Source organism: Eumetopias jubatus, unplaced genomic scaffold, assembly GCF_037043125.1.
Source record: "Eumetopias jubatus isolate StellerSeaLion01/CBP00866 unplaced genomic scaffold, mEumJub1_p1.0 scaffold_12, whole genome shotgun sequence".
In the NCBI taxonomy this organism is placed as follows: Eukaryota; Metazoa; Chordata; class Mammalia; order Carnivora; family Otariidae; genus Eumetopias; species Eumetopias jubatus.
The window spans coordinates 54,575,631-54,599,119 of NW_028274818.1; the positions used below are offsets into that span (position 1 = coordinate 54,575,631).

At 36.9% G+C, this 23,489-nt stretch overlaps 1 protein-coding gene across 3 annotated transcripts in view; it reads right to left on the reverse strand.

Moving 5' to 3' along the window:
• Positions 1–23,489, reverse strand: part of DNM3 (dynamin 3) — a 575,404-nt gene that overhangs the window by 308,545 nt on the left and 243,370 nt on the right. For all 3 annotated transcript variants that reach the window (XM_028123031.1, XM_028123033.1, XM_028123032.1), the window contains exons 11-12: positions 20,693–20,779; positions 15,600–15,670 (exon numbers count right to left, since the gene is read on the reverse strand). In XM_028123031.1, the coding sequence (XP_027978832.1) occupies positions 15,600–15,670; positions 20,693–20,779 (158 nt within the window). The remainder of the gene's footprint in view (positions 1–15,599; positions 15,671–20,692; positions 20,780–23,489) is intronic.

A 23,489-nucleotide genomic window follows, 5' to 3' on the forward strand; every position in this document is an offset into this window, starting at 1 on the left:
AGAGGGGCAAATATCATTAGGAGAATTCTCCAAGAACAAAAGAGCTGGCAAGTTCCATTTCTTCCCATGCTCCCACCCCCATCTCAAGCCTAGACAGCCAGATACCTGCGGGAGGCAGCTTCAATACCCTCTACCTATCTTGTTGACACTGTGTTCCCCACCCCCACATTCTCCTGTGGATTCACCCCATCCAACCTACCCCACTCTGCAGAGGTCCCCTCAAAGTGGCTCTTATTGTATCTCATCCTGCAAGCAGCCCCAACAGGGACTGACACCACTCCAAAGTGACTCCTGCCCTGATGAAAGGGGAAAATAACCACACATACCAATTCTATTGGTATATTCATCCCCAGCAGCCAGGCCTTATAACTGGCAGTGCAGAGAGAGTCCCCTGCTGATCAGTGTAACTGCAGTCCCAGCAGACAGTATGGGGGCAGGTATCTTGGTCTAAATGCCAGCCCCACCCACCAACGAAAACCTCCTGGGAGGCAGCACAGGGAGAGAGCCCTGCAGTTTGGGGTCACTTTGCAGTCCTGGCAAATAGGCTGAGGGCAGACGTCTAGTCTGCCCCATTACCCAACTACAAGCCCACAGGGGCCCCTGGCTGGCCCCTTAACAGCACAGGGACTAAATCTTGCCCACAACAGGTAAAGTGAGCCATTGCAGTTGACTGGACTGAAGGCAAAGAAAGCTTAGCCACAACAACAGGGTACACGAAACCCATACAGGACACACCCCTGAAGTGCCTGGTTCTGATGAACAGAGGACCTTGTGCTACAGGGCACCACAGGACCTCTTCCTCATAAAACCACTACTTTCAAGATCCAGGAGACGTAACTGCTTTTCCTAATACATAGAAACAAACACAGTTAGACAAAATGAGGAGACAGAGGAATATGTCGCAAATTAAAGAATAGGACAAAACCACAGCAACAGAACTAAATGAAACAAAGACAAGAATATGTCTGATTTAAAAAAAAAATCAAAGTAATGGTCATAAAGATACTTAATGGACTTGAGAAAAGGATGGAGGATCTCAGTGAGACCTTCAACAAAAAGATAGAAAATATAAAAAAGAACCAATCAGAGATGAAGAACTCAATAAATGAAATTAAAAATACACTATACGAATCTAGTAATAGTAGATATGAGGAGGCAGAAGAATGGATCAACAAGCTGGAAGACAGAGTACTGAACAGCAAAAAGAAAAAAAATTAATAAAAAAATGAGAATAGGTTAAGGGAACTTAGCAATGTCATCAGGTATAATAACATTTGCATTATAGGGATTCCAGAAGGAGAAGAAAAGGGGGCAGAAATTTTATTTGAGGAAATAATAGCTGAAAACTTCCCTAATCTATGGAAGGAAACTGGTATCTGATTCGAAGGCACAGAGAGCTCCCAAAAATATCAACCCAAGAAGGCCCACACCAAGACACATAATAATTAAAATGGCAAAAATAGTGATAAAGAGAAGTTTAAAAGCAGCAAGAGAAAACCGTTACATACAATGGAAACCCCATAAGGCGATGAGCTGATTTTTCAGCAGAAACTTTGCAGGCCAGAAGAGAGGGGCATGATATATTCAATGTGCTGAAAGGAAAAAACCTGCAACCAAACATACTTTACTCAGCAAGGCTATTATTCAGAACAGAAGGAGAGATAAAGAATTTACCAGAAAACAAAGGTTAAAGGAGTTCTTCACAATTAAACCAGCCTTACAAGAAACATTAAAGGGAATCCTCTGAGCGGAAAGAAAAGGCCATACTCAGGAGTAAGAAAATTGCGAAAGGAAAAAATTTCACAGTTAAATACAAACATAATAAAAGTATTAGATTAATCACTTTTAAAACCAGTATGGAGGTTAAAGCACAAAGGCAGTAAAATCAGTTATATCTATGAATATCATCAAGAGATTCACAAAATAAGAGGATATAAAGTATGACATCATATACATGAAACATGGGAGGGGGGAGAAAAATTTAGTGCTTTTGGAATGGGTTCAAACTTAAGTGACCATCAACTTGATATAGACTGCTATATGCATAAAATGTTATATATGAGCCCAAGGGTAACCACAAATTAAATACCTGTAATAGATATGCAAAAAATAAGAAGAAAGCAATCCAAGCATACACTAAAGAAAGACATAAAACCATAAGGGAAGAGAGCAAGAGAAGTAAGGAACAGGGAAGAACTACAAAAACAACCATAAAACAAGTAACAAAATGGCAATAAGTGCATACCAATCAACAATTATTTTGGATGTAAATTGACTAAATGCTCCAATCAAAAGACCCTGAGTGACTGATGGATTAAAAAAAAAAAGCAACACCCATCTATGGGCTACCTACAAGAAACTCACTTCAGACCTAAAGATACATGCAAACTGAAAGTGAAGGGATGGAATAAGCACTTACCATGCAAATGGAAGCAAAAAGAAAGCTGGGGTAGCAATATTTTTATCAGACTATATAGACTTTAAAACAAAGACTGCAACAAGAGACAAAGAAGGACACTATATAATGATAAAGGCAATAATCCAACCAGAGTATATAACAGTTGTAAATATTTGTAGGCCCAACATAGGAACAACTAAATACATAAAGCAACCATTAACAGACATAAAGGAAGAAACTGACAGTAATACAACAATAGTAGTGAACTTTAACACCCCACTAACATCAATGGATAGATCAGCCAGGCAGAACATCTACAAGGCAATAGTATCTTTGAGTGACACATTAAACCAAATGGATCTAACAGATAAATTTGCACATTCTATCCAAAAACAGTGGAATACATAATCTTTTTAAGTGTACATGAAACATTTTCCAGAATACATCACAATTAGTCCACAAAACAAGGCTCAACAAATTCAAAAAGACTGAAATCATATCATGGATCTTTTCTGACCACAATGGTATAAAACTAGAAGCCATTCACAAGAAAAAAAAGTAGAAAGAACACAAATACATGGAGGCTAAATAACATGCTACTAAACAATGAATGTGTCAACCAAGAAATTCAAAGAGGAAATAAAAAATACATGGAGAGAAATGAAAATGAAAACACATGGTCCAAAATCTTTGAGATGCAGCATAAGCTGTTCAGAGAGGGATGATTATAGCAATACAGGCTTACCTCAAAAAGCAAGAAAAATCTCAAATAAGCAACCTAACCTTACACCTAAAGAAGCTAGAAAAAGGAAAACAGAGCCCAAAGCCAGTAGAAGGAAGAAAATAAAAATTAGAGCAGAAACAAATGAAATAGAGACTAAAAAAAGTAAAAACCAATAAAACAGATGAATGAAACCAGAAGTTGGTTCTTAGAAAAAATCAACAAAATTCTTTATCTGTAGCCAGACTCATCAAGAAAAAGAAAGAGGTCTCAAATAAATAAAATCTGAAATAAAGGAGAAGAAATAACAACACACACCATAGAAAGAGAAAGGATTATAAGAGAATATTATGAAAAATTATATGCCAACAAATCAGACAACCTACAAGAAATTCCTAGAAACATATAACCTTGCAAAGCTGAATCAGGAAAAGACAAAATTAGAACAGACCCATTACCAGCAGTGAAATTGAATCAGTAATAAAAAAGAAAAAAAAAACCTCCAAACAAATAAAGGTCCAAGACCAGAGGGTAGAGTTAACACCTATTCTTCTTGAAATATTCCAAATAATAGAAGAGGAAGAAAAGCATCCAAATTCATTATGAGGCCAGCATTACCCTGATACTAAAACCAGATAAAGATACCACAAAAAAGGAAAACCACAGGCCAATATCTCTGATGAACATAGATGTCGAAATCCTCAACAACAACAAAAAAAAGAAAGAAAGAAATCCTCAACAAAATCTTAGCAAAACAAATCTAACAAAACATGAAAAGATCATTCATCATGATCAAGTGGGATTTATTCCAGGGACGCAAGAGTGGTTCAATATTCGCAAATTAATCACATTGACAAGAGAAAAGAGACAAACCATATAATCACCTCACTAGATGCAGAAAAAGCATTTGACAAACTACAACATCCATTCATGGTAAAAACTCTCAACAAAGTAGGTTTAGAAGGAACATACCCCAACATAATAAAGGCCTTATATGAAAAACACATAGCTAACATCATAGTCAGTGGTGAAAAAACAAGAGCTTTTCCTCTAAGAACAGGAACAAAATCAAGATGTCCACTCTCACCACTTTTGTTCAACATAGTACTGGAAGTTCTAGCTACGAAAATCAAACAAGAAAAGGAAGGAAAAGGCATCCAGATTGGTAAGGAAGAAGTAAAACTGTCACTATTTGCAGATGACATGATACTTTATATAGAAAACCTGAAAGAATCCACCAAAAAACTACTAGAACTAATACATCAATAGTCTCAGGATACAAAATTAATATGTGGAAATCTGATGCATTTCTATATGCTAATAATGAAACAGCAAAAAGAGAAATTAAGAAAACAAGCCCATTTATAATTGCTCCAAAAAGAATAAAATCCCAGGGCACCTAGGTAGCTCAGTCAGTTAAGCTTCCGACTCTTGATCTCAGCTCAAGTCATGATCTCAGGGTGATGCCTTGCATCAGGCTCTATGCTAGGCATGGAGCCTGCCTAAGATTCTTTCCTTCTGCTCCTCCCACCCCCCTCAAAAAATAAAAAATGAAATTAAATACCCAAGAATAAACTTAACCAAGGTGATGCTCATGGATTGGAAGAACCAATACTTTTAAAACGTCCATAGCACCCAAAGCAATCCTACATGCAATCTCTATCAAAATACCAACAGCATTTTTCACAGAACTAGAACAAATGACACTAACATTTGTATGAAATCATAAAGACCCCAAACAGCCAAAGCAATCTTCAGAAAGAAAAACAAAGCTGGAGACATCACAATCCTGGGTTTTAAGATATACTACAAAGCTGTAATAATCAAAACAGTATGGTACATGCACAGAAACACACACATAGATCAATGGAACAGAAAAGAGAGCCCAGAAATAAACCCATGCTTTTATGGTCAATTAATCTACAACAAAGGAGGAAAGAATGTACAATGGGAAGAAGATAGTGTCTTCAACAAATGGCTTTGGGAAAACTAGAGTGCTACATATAAAAGAATGAAACTGTACCACTTTCTTATATCATACACAAAAATAACCTCAAAATGGTTTAAAGACCTAAATGTGAGACCTGAAACCATAAAATTCCTAGAAAAAAAAACATAGGCAGTAATTTCTTTGACATTACAAAATCAAACTATTGGGACTATTAACAGCAAAGGAAACCAACAACAAAATGAAAAGAAAAACTACTGAATGGGAGGAGATATTGCAAATGATTTATCTGATTAGGGGTACATATACAAAATATATAAAGAACTTATACAACTCAACACCTGAAAACCAAATAATCCAATTTAAAAATGGACAGAAGACCTGATTAGACATTTTTCCAAAGAAGACATACAGATAGCCAACAGACACATGAAAAGATGCTCAATATCACTAATCATCAGGGAAATGCAAATCAAAACCACAATGAGATATCACCTCACACCTGTCAGAATGGCTAAAATCAGAAACAGAAGAAATAACAAGTGCTGACAAAGATGAAGAGAAAAAGGAAACCTCATGCACTGTTGGTGGGAATTCAACCTGGTACAGCCACTGAGGAAAACAGTATGGAGGTTCCTCAAAAAATTTAAAATAGAATTACCATATGATCCAGTAATTCCACTAAAGGGTATTTACCCAACAAAAATGAAAACACAATTTGAAAAGACATATGCACTTTTATGTTTATTTCAGCATTATTTACAATAGCCAATATATGCAAGAAACCCACCTGTCCACATGTAGATGAATGGATATGAAGATGTAATATATAATATTTACAATATATAATTATACATATTATATTATATATTATATTATATATAATTATATTATAGTTGTGTATATATATATACACACACACACACACACACACACACATACACATTATGGATTATTACTCAGCCATTAAAAAGAAGGAAATCTTGCAATTTGCAACAACATGGACAGACCTAGAAAGTTATTACATTAACTGAAATAAGTCAATCAGAGAAAGACAAATACCATATGATTTCACTCATATGTGGAATTTAAGAAACAAAACAAATGAACAAAGATAAAAAGACAAACAATAAAAAACATTCTTAAATTAAAAAAAACAACTGGTGGTTGCCAGAGGGGAGGTTGGTGGGGGCATGCGTGAAACAGATAAGGGGATTAAGAATACACTTATTTTGATGAGCACTGAAAAATGTATAGAATTGTTGAATCATCATATTGTATACCTGAAATGAATAGAATACTGTATGCTAATTATACTTGAATTTTTAAAAAAATAAACTAAAAAAATAAATTTAATTTAAAAATATAAGTAAGTAAAAATTAAAATGTATTCATGGGAAACCATGTAAGGACTTGCAAGTTAATCTGAGCCCTTGGACATATTCTTGGTGATAGATACTTAGTTGGTTATATCTGCAATATTGAAAACATACCGATATATAATGCTTTAATTTGACATAAGTCAAAAATTTTAGACCACCAGTTATCTGGAAGGCATTCTGTAGAAGATATAAACACAAATAAGTACAGTTCTTGTAATCAGAAGCCTCCAATTTACCTAGTACAGGTAGTGAGCTACACAAAACACAAATAACATAGAAAGAATAAACTCCATACGAATAAGTATGTGAAGATGTAACAGAAAGCTAAAAAATAAAGTGCTTCTGTTCCAAATGTAGGATATAATTGCCTTACATCTTATTCTGTGTGTGTGTTTGTTGTTAATTGTATAAATTCCTATTACACACAAGTCACTGTGGAAGGCTTTGCCAAAGCACTAACACACAGAAAACCAAATTAGGTTTATTTAGTTTAATTTTCTGAGACCTAATGATTTTAAAAGTATGTAATAAGAGGCTTAAATTTTTGTAAAAATAAGAACATGATGAAATTCATTCAAAGAAAAAAATATTATCTTTTAGCTCAAATTATTTTTTGCATATTCATTTCTATCCTTGTCAGTGTGCACACATAACAAAAGATTCAAATAACAAAAGAGTGTGTCAAGGGGGTATGTGACCATTTTCCAAATAAGCCCTATGCATGGTAATAGGTCCGAATGTTCAGAGAAAAAAGATTATTTTGGTCTGATGTGATCTAAGATTTTCACAGAAAACTTGAAAAGAGGTTAGACTTTAACAAAGGAAGATAAGCAACTGCATTCCAAGAGAATGGAGTAGTATTAGCAAAGCCAGGAGGTAAAAAATGAGGCATGTAGGGAAGTTGTGGAAAGTAAAACTATTATGGCAAAATTATATAATCATAGATTCAGGTTTGTAATATGACCTTAAGAGCCATCTAGTACAATAACTGTATGTTGAAGTCAATTATGAAGAATTTGGCCACTATATTAGAGGCAGCAAAAAGTATTCAAAGTTTCTGAGCCAGCAAATGGCATGATCAAAGCAGTGTTTTAGTAAAATTACCTCCCTGAAATGGGTAGTATTGACTCTGAAGCAGGGAAGACAGGAAACAATCAGCCTAGACCCCCTCCCTCTGACTGTTGGAATCCCACCCAGCCTTCAAAGTCAATCGACTACCATTTCTGGATTATGCCTTCTTAGAAACCTCCAGTTATCTCTCTTTCGCATGAACTCCCAAAGCTCTGGGCCTATGCCCGCATTATATAAACAGGACTTTGTTATAGGCTGATCTCAACTCCCCTCCAACTATGTCTGCTCCTTGATGGCTGGTGGTGTGCTACATTAATCTGGGTATCTTTACCTCTCTCACCACCAGCATTACCTAGCACAGTGTTTATAGTAGTTTCTTAAGAAATAGTTATGAAATTATATTTTGATACCAAGGTTATTTTTAACTAGATTATTAAAGTTATCTGCAATAGGAAGTTTAAATATTTTGAAGAAGTCTGCCATAGACAGGTGCTGCAGCAAGAGTATGGCACATTGAGGGATCCAAAAGTGGTCTGGCCAGAGCACAGGGCTAGGGGGTGAGACAGACAGAAATAGTGACAACAGAATAGCTGAAGAGGTAAGCAGAAGATGGATTCTACAGGACCTTAGAAACCATACTAATCAGTTTAGACTTTACTCTGAAAGTAATAAGGAACCCCAGAAGCAATGAGAATGAACGTGACAAGAGGCAGGGAGACTATTGTAGTAACCCAGGCAAGAAAAGACTAACTTTAGTAGTAGTAATGATGACAGGAAGAAATAGACAAGCTCAAAAAATATTACAGAGGCAGAATCAAATGGAATTGATAAAGCTGGAGGGAAACAAAGAAGGGGAAGAAGGAGTAGAAAATGATGCCCGGGTTTCTGGTTTGAGCAACTGGGAGTTCCCATCCACAGAGAGAGGGAACGATGGAGAGGAGTAAATTCTAAGATCACATGATGAGCTTAATTTATAAATATTTGGTTGTGGCTTCTATAAGGTATACAAGTAGAGATGCCTAGTATGTAGTGGAATATGGTACACAGTCCAGGACAAAGTTCTGGAATGGAGGTCTAGATTTAGAGTCATCAGATAAAGATGGTAACTGCAATCATTTTAGTGAGAGGTATTGGTCAGGGATAGTGCAGTTAAGTGAGAAAAGAAGAGGATCTATGAAAGACTCATGATAAAAAACAGCTGTTAGGCAATGATCAGAGGATAAAGAGCTCCAAAATAAAACTGAGAAGGTGAGGCTAGAGCAGAAAGAGGAAAACCAGGAAACAGTGGAGGGGTACTGAAGCAAAGGAACAGATCTCAACAAGAAACGGTTATGGTGTAAAATGAAAGACTCAGAATTGTCCATTGGATTAATGGTTCTGTCTCGACCAAAAGCAGTCTCAGTAGAGTAGTGTGGAAGAAACAAGACTGCAGTGGGCTGGATGCCTGGGTGGCTCAGTCGGTTAACTGCGACTGCCTTCAGCTCAGGTCATGATCCCAGGGTCCTGGGATCGAGTCCTGCATTGGGCTCTCTGCTCAGCAGGGAGTCTGCTTCTCCCCCTGCCCCTCCTCCCTCTCGTTCTCTCAATCTCTCTCTCTCAAATAATAAATTTTAAAAAATCTTAAAAAAAAAAAAAGACTGCAGTGGGCTGAAAAGTGAAAGACAAATGAGAAAGAAAAAAGTGGAGTCTAAATCTAAGGTTGACTCTAAGTCAACCCATAGGGGGCTCAAGTGAATCAAGAAAATAGAGTCCCTCAAAGATGCAGATTCCATGGCAAATGTTAGGGTGTGCCTCTCCCTCCACCACTATGTTTAGTTCATAGAGATTTGAAATTAAATGAAACTTTAGTAGTAACCATGATAGAGAAAATACTAACAAAATGGTAACATATACACTAAGGCAGTATAAGGAAAAGGCCCATCCTCTATACTTTGGTGACAGAGCATTAGCCAGAATGGCTAAAATTAATAAGTCAGGAAACGACAGATGTTGGTGAGGATGTAGAGAAAGGGGAACCCTCCTACACTGTTGGTGGGAATGCAAGCTGGTGCAGCCACTCTGGAAAACAGTATGGAGGTTCCTCAAAAAGTTGAAAATAGAGCTACCCTATGACCCAGCAACTGCACTACTGGGTACTTACCCCAAAGATACAAATGTAGTGATCCGAAGGGGCATGTGCACCCCAATGTTTATAGCAGCAATGTCCACAACAGCCAAACTATGGAAAGAGCCAAGATGTCCATCAACAGATGAATGGATAAAGAAGATGTGGTGTATATATATATATATATATATATATATATATATATATATATATACAATGGAATATTATGCAGCCATCAAAAAAAACGAAATCTTGCCATTTGCAATGACATAGATGGAACTGGAGGGAATTATGCCAAGCGAAATAAGTCAATCAGCGAAAGACAAGTATCATATGATCTCACTGATATGAGGAATTCTTAATCTCAGGAATAAACTGGGGGTTGCTGGAGTGGTGGGGGGTGGGAGGGATGGGGTGGCTGAGTGATAGACACTGGGGAGGCTATGTGCTATGGTGAGTGTTGTGAATTGTGTAAGACTGATGAATCACAGACCTGTACCTCTGAAACAAGTAATACATTATATGTTAAAAAAAAAAGAAGAAGAAGATAGTAGGAAGGGAAAAATGAAGGGGGGGGGAATCGGAGGGGGAGACGAACCATGAGAGACTACGGACTCTGAGAAACAAAACTGAGGGTTTTAGAGGGGAGGGGGTGGGAGGGATGGGTTAGCTCCGTGATGGGTATTAAGGAGGGCATGTATTGAATGGAGCACTGGGTGTTATATGCAAACAATGAATCATGGAACACCATATCAAAAACTAATGATGTAATGTATGGTGACTAACATAACATAATAAAATAAAATTTAAAAAAAATAAAGACTTGACTGCACATTCCTAAGCCTTGGGGTTTGCTTAGCAGGAACTAACAAAGTTATCTGCTTTTTCTCTTCTAGTAGCTACCACTGTAGGTTACCACCAAGCAGTCAGTAAAGTATGGCTCACCAATGAAGGACTCAGCAATCAGCTGGACTCACCATACTCTAGAACTGTGTTGTCCAATACAGTTCTGGTAGCCAAATGTGGCTATTTAAATCAAAAATTTAATTAATTAAAATTTAACTTTCATTTCATTACATTTCTTTTGTTTTACTAGCCACATTTAAGCTACTCAATAGGTATACGTGGCTAGAAGCTATTGTATTGGACAGCACAGATTATAAAATATTCCCATCCCTTCAGAAAGTTCTATTGGACAGCACTGCTCTGAAGTTAAGAAGCTCTTTCAGAATGTTCTTTTATATTACCCCAAGAAGATTATGAACACTCGTCGAGAGTCCCAAGAGTGCAGCTTATCACATGCTGGCTTGGCTCCGTCCAATCAGATTGATGCCAAAAGGGGAAGAAAACTACATGATGTCAATTCCCCCTGCAAGATCTTTAGTGAAGTCACAGGCTAAATATTATGCAAGAAAACCCTCTAGAACTTGGGGGCCTATCAAAGAAGGATGACTCACCTCCTAAGATCCATTTTAAGGATGAAGATAATATTCAAAATAACAGATTTGAGAATGAAAGAGAAAAGTACAAGTCTGCTTATTTTTAAAATGGTGCTTAAAACATTAGAATTCATAACTTATTTGAATAGGTGACACCAATGATGCCCTTGCAAGTTGTTCAACCCTATATTTCTACCCAATACTAGTCCCAGTAAGCAACCAAGCATTTAATTCCTGAATTTGCATGAGTCAAAAGAATAATCTTGTTATAATACCTAAAATTTGATTCCACAAGAGAGAATATTCTCATGTAAGAATAGGAATTTGAAACACTGCAATAATAGAATATAATTATGTATTGGGAAAAAAAAAAGGAGAATGCAAAGGGAAAAACCAACATTGCTCTAAAATTTGGTGCCAAGGCTCCCATTTACCACCTTTCATAAAATGGCAACAAAGGCATTCCAGAGGATCAGGAAAGAGATACAATGAATATTACAACCAATAGAATTTTCATGGTACTCATATAACAAGAACTGAAATCTGCACACTGTATCATTTCAGCTATGAGAAAACAGGTGTTGAGACTGACCGAGCAGATTGAAAAATGGACCTTGGTCTGCTGCTCGTGGCACAGAGATAATTATTCTAATGGTCTATATCTGGAGCCTATTTTTCTCTTAAACCACTGGACTGCATAAGTCAGACAGAAGGCAAATTGTGCCCATGGAACAAATGAAGAAGAGCCCAAGAATGTGAAAGTTCACTTCCCAAGGCATTCAGCTAACAAGCTTGCCTTTCTATTCAAATACAGCAGGATTACAGGGAAAGAGGGGAAGTGAACAAAAGAATAATTGGACTAGCTTTTGTTTTCTTACATAACAAAAACTAGTATTGTATAAAACAAATAGAATGTAGGGTTGTTGTTTTTTTCAACAGAGAAGAATGATAAATTAAAATCCTTAAATCATGAGGAAAGTGGACATTTTCTTCTGAAATATTGGACTGTTAGATTCAGAAACTATATTATAGTTGAAAGATCAAGCTTTCAGAAATCAAGAAATTCCAAAGCAAGCCTACAGCAATGCTTTCTTGGACACATTACACGTGGTACATATTTTATGGTCCATGTTTAACAAATAGCTGGGAAATGAAAAAAAATTTCCACACATTCAGCATGGCGGAATACAGTCTACAGCAGAAAGGACAAGTTTGAGATGTCCTGAACACTACTTTGAGAATTAATATTCTGTTCCTCTAATTTTAGCAATTTGTTTTCTTTTTTCTTTTAATTTTTAGAACAAAAATCATCCCAGGTGAAAAAAATATATGTGTGTGTAAAATGCTATGTCTATCACCATCCTATAAATCTGAGAAGTGGTCCCCCTCTTTTGGCAACTCTCTAAAAATTTCATGAAATAAATGCTTCCTTTCCTCAACTCCAGACCTTAATTTTCTATCTTTGGAACTTAAAAATACTTACATAATTGTCTTCAAATATGGCTTGACTTTTCTTCTTTGATGGAAACAGCATTCCTGCCAACTTTAAAATTTATAGCTACAACCATATTTTTTTAATTTTTAAAAGCATAAAAAAATACCACAACCCCTTAAGTGATTTTGAAATGAACATTTCTTCATATTCATAATTGTCCCATGTTACACTGAAATGCACTCCAACTCAGCATACAAATGGAAAGAACATTCGCCTCTGAGTCTCATTTAGAGACAATATCAGCAACTAAAAAAATATTCCAGTGGCAATCATACCCAAGTCATCATAAATTTCATAACAAAGTAAAATGGTACATCTAGTAATCAAATTCCTCTGGGTATCTGTGTGTGTGAGTGTGTGTGTATGTGTGTGTGTGTGTGGCACTTTCTCACTTTTACAGACTATACCACAGTTTGCAAAAGCACTTTCCCATAACTTCATTAATTTGATCTTCCAACAATCCTGAAAAGTACACAAGACAGGTATTATTTATTATTCCATTGGATAGAGCAGTAAACTGAGATACAGAAAGGCTAAATGACTTGCCAAAACCCAAAGCTCACCAGTGACAATCCTGGAAAAAAATATCCAGACTGCTGACTCCCAGGCCAGCCCTTTAAAAGAAAGTTTAGATGTGCAGTTTTAAATTCGATGAAAAATGTGCATAGTTGCTAAGTTTCTAAAGCAGTTTGAACAATGCTTCTTTTTTCTCCCCCAACATCATAAAGGTTCATAGTTTTATCTCACTGCTGGAAAAATGGGGCAGTCACCTGGATTACAGAGAGACTGAATCAAAAAGCTGAGTTTGAAAGTATTTACATTTGCAAAATTATGTGCCTTTGGAAACCAAGTCAATATAATACTGTAGTTGAACAGCTTCTGAGGTAGAAAATATTGAAACTCTGGACTATTTATCTTTAAAAATAAATAAGTGTATGGGGCGCCTGGGTGGCACAGCTGGTTGAAACTCCAACTCTTGGTTTTGGCTCAGGTCATGATCTGAGGGTCATGAAATCGGGCCCCACATGAGGCTCCACTTTCAGCGGGGAGTCTGCTTGAGATTCTCTCTCTCCCTCTCCCCCTAACCCTACCTGCCCTCCCCCGCACTCACGCATTCTCTCTCCCTCTCTCACTCTCTCTCTAAAATAAATAAATTTTTATAAATAAATAAATAGGTAAGTAATGGGGGGTATGTTCCAAGAAGACTATAGAGGTGAAATTAAATTGCAGCACTGATTATAAAACTTGTTCAAAAAAATATGAATCCTTTCCAAACTCCTTATGATTCTTTTCTGTTTCTTTCTTAAATCAGGTACCACAATGGGGCAATGTTGCAACATCCTTTTCACTTTTAAGTTATAGTGTCAAGTTTATATCTACAACAGCTACATTTTTATAAGAACCTAACGAGCATTTGTAACCAATAAAAATCAACATTAAAGGCAGCATTCCTGTTATTTCAAATGACTCAAGGATTTGTTGTTCTTTTAAATTCCTCAAAGAAGCAAGTGAAGTAAATGGAGAATGTGTCAGCTTAACTTTTTACATGTGTTTCTCTCTACTTTTTAATTATTAGGCAAGCTCCTAAAGACAAAAATATTTTTTTTCTTTTTCTTATATATTTTCCCCCATAGCAACTAGCGTAATGCTTGGCACCAGCACATGGAGTTCACTGACTATGCTGGAAACTGGGCAGAAATTCTCAAGTCCCACCCCCAGCTTCCAAGCCTAGGGATAGAGAGAAATATCAGAGTCTAGGTGTCTTTCTACTGGTGATTTTGCAGAAGGAAATGAGCAGTGCAGATGGTGAGAGCCACGGAGGCTAAAAGAGGGGGGAGGGCAGGTCTATGCGAAATGCCTGTGGAGAAAAGACCTATCTAGAAGTTGGAGTAGGTAGTGTGGTGAAAAAGTCAACTGACCAAAGGAACATATTCATTACTGTGCTCTAACAACTTTATACATAAGTCACAGACAGAAAATAGTTGAGAAAAACTAATCTACCACACAATGGATGCAAAATATACATACACCGTTGGTTAAGCCATCACGACAACAGCCAAGTTTAGAATGAGACAATTTTCTGTTGGATAATTGGGCCTTTGCTCCCTAACATATGCCTACAAATTCCTCAGGCCACTGTGTAGTTTAGCTTACGTGACCTACATACCTGTTGCTTCTAAGTCAGAGTATAATTAAATAAATTTGTAATATATTTTGTTGTTATATTTTTTTACTTGTCCCTGTTCTTGAATATGCAGTTCAAGTAATGGTACTTGGCCCCTTTACTACCATGTACATGCCACAAATACATTTTAGAGTTAGAATCAAAATTCCTTTTTTCTTTTCTTTTTTTTTTTTTTTTAGCAAAGGAAAGTTGGTTCCACTAAAGGTCAGGAAAAAATGGTGAACTCTTGAAAATGTCACATGATGAATAATCAACCCTGAATAACTAAGCATATCTATATGACAGTATCCGTGAATATAGCAATAGAATATTAGAATATAACAGAATACATGTATGACAGAATAGCAATATAAAGACAAGCTTATACAAAATATATACACTTTGTAGAAAAGAGAATGTTCATCCAAAAAGATTCCATCTAAGTTAACAAAAGATAGTTTAAAAAAAAATAGACCTCTATATTCTTATTTAGGGTTATTAAAATAGCTTGGATCCTGTGAATTGCATTTGATACTTCAAATTTATGTGAGAAAGTATTCCCAAACATATTTTAAATGTGCATCTGTTACTGCTTATCTATGAGAGTTCAAGTACAAACTGCAGATCATCATCCAAAAACAATGAATATCTAAGACACATATGACTTCATATGCTGCACAAAGAAAGAGCCAACTACTTTATCGAGAAAACATGGCCTCATGGCTGTGAGGTTCAGACCTCCTACGTGGTCGACTCAGAGTTAATCCTGACACAGAATGTGTTCTCAAAAGTAGTAGGGTTGTAGCAGAAATTCACAATGTGCATTCTAACCAAACTAGCAGGAGGAATGCATGTGGCAATCAAGTGTTTCACGTACTTTGCAAACCCAATGAAATCTTCGTGGTTGGTGTTGATGTAGGAGACTTGGATGTCAATCAAGAGCAGTACCTATAAAGCAAAGAGAAACACTTCAGTGAAAACTCATTGCAAATACTCTCAAACACAAATGTCAGTAATTGCCTACAAATTATTTATCTTCCTCTGATTTTTAAAAAGATGGTTCAGTTAAAATGAAAAGCTGCATTAATTTTTCTCATTAGACTCTCATAATTTTTACTTTAAATTCAGAGTAAAAGTCTACATCAAAAGTCTGAGTCCCACATGAAGACAACAGCATTATAGTTTACAGGCATGTACTCTTTGCCTATTTAACACCGAACCTAGAATTATTCTAGTCTTCTAAAATGTAGGCATAATGTTCAAAAGGACATGCGTGTACCAGTGAGGGGCTGCTCAGAATATCCTGCTCCTGCAGACACTGTATATTAGCCATGAAATAACAATATTATCTCTTGTTTTTCCTCTTCTCTTCTACCTCTTTAAGCTCCTTCTAGGCAAGCAGAAGAAACATCTCATCAACCAACTCAAAAAGGCAATATACAAATAAATAGAAAACGTCCTTGAGATCACTGGCTTCATTATCAAAGCAAAACTTCAGTCAGGTCTCTGCTAAAAGATCACCTCCTCAAAGGGATCCTCCTTGCTAATTCTATCTAAACTAGCAGTCTCTTTATATCCTATTACTCTGCTTACTTTCCTTTGTAACACTACCACTAGCTGACATGGTAAGTTTCTACATATTCCGTATACAGACCCCATCTGCCATATCCACTGCTCTATCCCCAGTGCCTAGAACATCATGCACATTCAATCAAGATTTGTCAAGGAATGAACTGAATGCATGTTCCAGTAAACATGAAACATGAAAATGTTCGAACCACAAGATACTTATAAACTCTAAGTCAGAGATTTGGAAAGTCCCTCTGTAGAAAATATTCTTCAATAGGAGACAAGAGGGCTTAGAACAAGAGAGAGTGAAGCAACCAACCAAAAACCAGAAGAGAGTTTTATTCCAGAGATATTCAAAACTGAGTTCCCCTTCCTGTTTCCTTGTTCTCCCAACTGTGTCCCTTGTTTTTCTAGAATGCTGAGACTTGTTAATAGAAAAAAATACTTAAGAATCCCTGCCCACAGGGGCGCCTGGGTGGCTCAGCATCTGCTTTGGCTCAGGTCATGATCCCGGGGTCCTGGGATCGAGCTCTCTGCTCAGAAGGAAGTCTGCTTCTCCCTCTCCTTTTGCCCCACCCCCATCCCCACTTGTGCGCACTCTCTCTCAAATAAATAAATAAAATCTTTAAAAAAAAAAGAATCCCTGCCCACATACCTCCAGAACTCTGTACTTTGACTTTGTTGAATGAACTTTTGATAAACACAGTAGGCTTATTCACGCCGCCTCCTTCCACTGAAGATGACATTTGAGTGCATCAGAGCCCTGATGATAATGGTTCACTAACATGGTCTATATAATGCTTCCCAGAGAGTACTTCCTCAGGAAAGCCTTATCAGATCCTCAACCTGTACCCTCATCCCAAACCAGACTGGATCAAGCTATTATTGTAATATAAGACTATATATCATATTATATTTTACATGTACATTGCACCTTATGCTTTTTATTTGTTGTGTATACCACAAATGTAACTAATTATCTGTATATATTTTGTTTGATGTTTTGCTTCCCTGCGAGAGTACAAGTAAGCTCCATGGAAGCAGGAATTATACTTGTCTTGTTCACCACTTTATGCCCAGAATGTAGCATGATACACATAGTAGGTGCTCAGTAAGTATTTGTGGCTATAAATTTATAACTTCTACCAGCCTTGAAAAATACTTTACTTTAAAGGGAGCAATTTATTACCATTTTATAATTAGTACATGGCCACTTATTATTGTTTCTCACTACCCAATGCTATGAGCTCTAAGGCTTTGCTTTCATGGCTAATCTCGGCTGGTCATCTGGCCAAATCTTGCTGTGAATCCCAAGGGGACCTGGCAAAAAGAATAAATGGATCACCCCAAATCCATCCCCACTACCAATCATAAAGCCAAGGTACAGGCACTATTAGGTCAATAACATCGTACTTGTATGAAAAAGTTTCATGTCATCAGATACAGTTTCATTTCTTCTTTTAATGAATAAAACTAAAGAGTTAGGAGGAATCATCATTATTAGATTATCTGTGGTATTGCCTCTATTCTCCCTACAATGAAGCCAGATTCTGTTAAATGTCATACTCCCAAATCTGTTTCGCCAAGGGTTTGTATCAATAAACCATAATGTTTAAGCACAAATAAATTGTTGCCACCATAAAGAGCAAAATATCTACATAATTCTCAACACTGCCTAAGGTTGTCATGAATATCTTGGCCGTTCATGCACATTAATTTGGACTGCACTATAGGAAAAAAGTAGAAAAAAAATAAAAACTATGGCTGCTCTCATTCATATTCCTGGAAACTGGGAGTCTGTGTTCATCCTAGGAAAAGAGCCAGGTTGCATGTGGGGGATGAAAAGGAAAATAGTACATTTTTTTCTCATTTTTTCACCTTCTCAGAGTTTCTCACTGCCTTTTCACCCGCAGTTACTGAGTATTTAAAGAAAAGGAAAGCTACCCCTGCTAGCAGTAATTGCCCACAAAGTCAGCCACTTTCACACGCAATGGCATGTATGGAAGCACCTGGATTAAGAGCAGGCACACATAGATGTTTGAAAAAACTGTTTAAGAAAAAAGTTCACAGATTTATGGTTTCCCATATTTTTTAATTTTGAAGACTTTTACCCCCACACAAAGCTTCCAGAGCAGAGGCTGGTAATAATTTCTTAAAAATCTTTTAAAACTGAAAATAACTGCAAAAATACCTCAAAGCATTTCTGGTACAGAGGCTGGAGGAAATGGGTCACTCTCTGACCAGCTACTTCAGAAGCATCATATGACCCAAAGCAGCACAGAGTTCAGAACTCATATGTGAGATCTATACAAACTGATATATTCAAATACCAAGAACATGCATGATTTTACTATGCTACACAGGTCCATATTACAGGTGTCAAGCACCAGCTTTAGGTGGTTAATTGATTAACTGTCATCATTACATCAGAGTTGCAGATGGAAGACAATTTCTCTTGAAATCAGAAAAGGCAATTCTTTCTCACAGATACTGTGTCATAGCTCTTCAGGAAAAACAATGAAAACAACTTAAAATTAATGAAGAACTAAGAGCTGTATTTGGATTACTTCATTTCATCCTCACAAAATGCCTCTGAGTTAACTAACATTATTACCCCACTTTAAGATGAGGAAACTCAAGTATAAGATGTCGAGTACCTTTTTATTTACACAGAAAGTAATGGGAGGGCTTGCATTCAAACTCAGGCAGTCTAAACTGGAAGCCCACAATCTTAACAACAATGTTAAATTTGAGAATATCATTTTAGGAAAGCAAAAACTCTAAAACATGAAACATAAAGAAGTTAACAATTGCTTATAATTAAGATAATAATTGTACTACTTTTTCCTCAACATTGTTTTTACATAGGATCCCTAAGAGTTAAGTAGGATATATTATCCCTTGAATTTTATAAAGATACCAAATTAAAATGGTTATCATATTGACTTAAAGTCAGGAGTATGGCTAATACAAGAACTTAAGTTTCCTTGGTCCAGCAGCAGCCATGACATTAGATGTGCGGGGGAACTTCTGGCGGCGGGATTTTATATCTGGGCCTGGGCTTCACTTCATTGGTTCATGAGTTAACACTGATTTGTTTATCTCCACTAAGTCACAAAGCCTGTTTTTTCCCCTTTGGGCTATTGTAGCTATCCAAGGGTGTGGAAGCTGGAAAACAAGTGAAAACTATAAATAATGGTTAATTAACTTTCAAAGCACAATGATAAAAAGTAGTAGCAATGAATCCCATAGCTCAAGCAGAGAGCAAGCTGTTACCAAGTCAAATATCCCAACCTATTGGGCCTCCATCCTGTCTCTTCACTTCCTCCTGCCACCCCTCCCTCTCCACCCCTGCCTACACCCTCTGTGGCAGGTTGCCTGCGTCTCTCTCCTTGCAGTTTGTCTCACTCTTCTATTTTGCCTTCCTCCTTTTTTCCCCTGGCTGTCCCTCTCCACCTTTACAACTCACCTAAGAAGCACAAAAATCTTGGAATTCCAACTTATAGAGACTTCTGAGATCATATGGACCAACATCCCAATGTTGTACATGAGAAAACAATAGTCCTGAGAAGGGATTTTCACAAGAACATGCTGTTATTTTGTGGAGAACACATGGCCTGGATCCAGTGTCCTCTCCGTGCTGTCACAGGGGTGTCCTGGAATCCAAGAGCACTTGAAAACCTCCGTGCTTCCCATTATGTTTTCTAAATAACTAAGAACAAAATCCAACTAAATTTAAGAAGCTTTTATTATTTTCACCTAGTCCTTAGCTTTTTTTTTTTAATTAAGTATCGTCACATAAAATAATCTTTTGAATTCACAGAGCTGAATAGGATTAGAAGATAATTTTAAGGTCACGCCTTACAAGCCATAGGCATTTACTAAATAGAAACGTTTAAAAGGGCTGTTCTTAAGGATAAGCACCTCAGAAAAGAAACTGCAAACACCAAACACTGTGCATAACATTTTTGGAATTTATGAATATCCTGATACCCATCTGTGGGCCCATTAAAGGTTAAGAACCCCTGCCTAAAGAAAAAATGTGGTATGTTTCTGGATTCTTGGTTTTCAAAGTGGGGTGTGTACATGCTAGGGGTACACATGATGATCCATGGAACACTGAGGGAATAAAAAAAGTAATGGAACTCCTATTACTGCTTTCAAAATGTCATCCTTCTGAAGTTTTTAGACTTGTTTATATTTTTAACGTACACAAGATGTTAGCATAGCAACACATGGATAAAATTCATCAATAAGTACAAATAAACCTATGTGGTTGTGTTCGCAGCTACTTTTTTCCATTCAGAGACAGGCCAACTGCTGGAGACCACCAGACAGCCCCAGAGAAGAGACCTTCCGCTCCCCACAAGGACCCTGCCTGCCAAGGAAGCCTCCCCTCACCTGGTCCTTTGTCTTCCCTTCTCGTTCGCGAATGTGGTTGGCAACAATCCTTTCTGTTTCCTCACAGAGTCTGGGGAAGTTTGCCAGCTGTTAAGAGAAACAGACCTGAGTGTTAATACTCAAAAAGTTATGTTTCAAAAAAAGAAGCAGAGAGAAATTATTTTGTCTTATAGAAGGTACATATAGCAAATCTGAAAGCAAAAGTAAAATATCCTAAAGAAGAATGGCAGAGGGACAGAAGGGGGACCACAAACTATAATCAAAATAACTACGTTATCTGAGAGGAAACACTTTAAAACCAGTAGAGAAATTCCCTGAAAACAACAACAACAACAACAACAACAACAAATCCAGAAACCCAAATACCATCTACTACTATGCTCTACAGAGTTGGCACTTAATAAAGTTCAAAGATAAAGAAGATGGAAATGAGCATGAAAAGGAGAATAATAACTCACATTTATAGAGTACTTACCATGTGCTGTGTGCTAAATACCTCATGAATTATCTCATTCAAAATTCACAATAATCATAAAAGATAGATTCTATTATTAACCCCATTTTATAAAGGAAAAAAGTGAAACAGAGAAGTTAAGTGACTGGCCTAAGAGTAAACAGCTCAGAATTGGTGGGTCCAGGATTCCAACCCAAGTCCTCAGACTCCAGGGCCCATTATCTTCTCCACTACTCTTTGAGAATGATTCATTCCATGAACCACAGAGATATTTTTTTAATTCCTTCCTAACAGATGTGTTTGTGTGTACACAAATAACTCATTTCAATCATTCATCCCATCTAAATTATGCAGGTAATTGTCAAAAATTTAATTTACAAAAGGGAATGAATTAATCATAGTTGTTTTCAATGTAAGGAAGAAGAATGGGATGTTATGAGGATGTTTAAGGAGGCCTGTCCTAGAAGGACTTCGTCAGGTAAAGTTGTGTAGGAACAGTGGTGGGGAAAATGAAGCTCTCCAAGCATAAGAATGTGTGTGAAGGCAATGCAGGACAGGGACAATGAATGGTAAAAGAAATAAAGGAAGATCAGAGCAGAGAGTGAGGAAGATGATCCGATGGCGAAGCTAGAAAGATAAACAGGGATCATATCAGGGGGATCCTTGCAGACCTGCTATGAATTTTGGCTCCTGAAGCAATTCAGATGGGAAATGATGGTGAGTTGGCCTGGGATGGCAGGAATAGAATGGAGAGAAGGGTGCAAATTCATGGCTTAGGACAGGCCAAAGGTTAATTCCAATTCTTATTTAAAGCACTTGCAAAAAAAAAAAAAAAGCACTTGCAAATTAATAAAAATAATACTAATATAAAAACAGGCAAGGTAAACAAGGGCAAAAATGAACTATTGGGACGTCATAAAGATAAATAGCTTTTGCACAGCAAAGGAAACAGTCAACAAAACTAAGAGGCAATCCACAGAATGAGAGAAGATATTTGCAAATGACATATCAGATAAAGGGCTTGTATTGAAAATCTATAAAGAACTTATCAAACTCAACACCCAAGGAACAAATAATCCAATCAAGAAATGGGCAGAAGACATGAGCAGACATTTCTGCAAAGAAGACATCCAAATGACCAACAGACACAGGAAAAAGGGCTCAACATCACTCGGCATCAGGGAAATACAAATCAAAACCACAATGAGATACCAGCTCACCCCAGTCAGAATGTCTAAAATTAACAAGTCAGGAAACGACCGATGTTGGCGGGATGCGGAGAAAGGGGAACCCTCCTACACTGTTGGTGGGAATGCAAGCTGGTGCAACCACTCTGGAAAACAGTATGGAGGTTCCTCAAAAAGTTGAAAATAGAGCTACCCTATGACCCAGCAACTGCACTACTGGGTATTTACCCCAAAGATACAAATGTAGTGATCCGAAGGGGCATGTGCACCCCAATGTTTATAGCAGCAATGTCCACAATAGCCAAACTATGGAAAGAGCCTAGATGTTAACAATGAATCATGGAACGCTACATCAAAAACTAATGATGTGATGTATGGTGATTAACATATCAATAAAAAATTTTTTAAAAAGAGCCTAGATGTTCAGCAACAGATGAATGGATAAAGAAGACATGGTAGCAATACACAATGGAATATTAGGCAGCCATCAGAAAATGAAATCTTGCCATTTGCAATGACGTGGATGGAACTAGAGGGCATTATGCTAAGCGAAATAAGTCAGAGAAAGACAATTATCATATGATCTCACTGATATGTGAAATTTCAGAAACAAGGCAGAGGATCATAGGGGAAGAGAGGAAAAAAATGAAACAAAACAAAACCAAAGAGGGAGATAAAACATAAGAGATTCTTTTTTTTTTTTTTAACATAAGAGATTCTTAATCTCAGTAAACAAACTGAGGGTTGCTGGAGTGGAGGGTGGCGGGAGGGATGGGGTGGCTGGGTGATGGACATTGAGGATGGTATGTGTTGTGGGGAGTGCTGTGTATTGTGTAAGACTGATGAATCACAGACCTGTACCCCTGAAACAAATAATACATTATATGTTAATTAAAAAAACAGGCAAAGAATATGATTTTATTAAAAAAGAAATTTAATGATCAATAAGCAGAAGAAAAATATTAAACTGCACAAATGATCCAAGTAATGCAAAGAAAGATAATAACTATCATGTTGTCAAATTGCTTTAATTATTTTTATAATCCTTAATACAGATGCAGGTATACCAAAACTAGCACAGTTTAAACTTGCTAAAGTAGTGACAATGAGAATAATCTTTCTGGAAAGCAACTTGGCAATATGTATCAAAAAATCT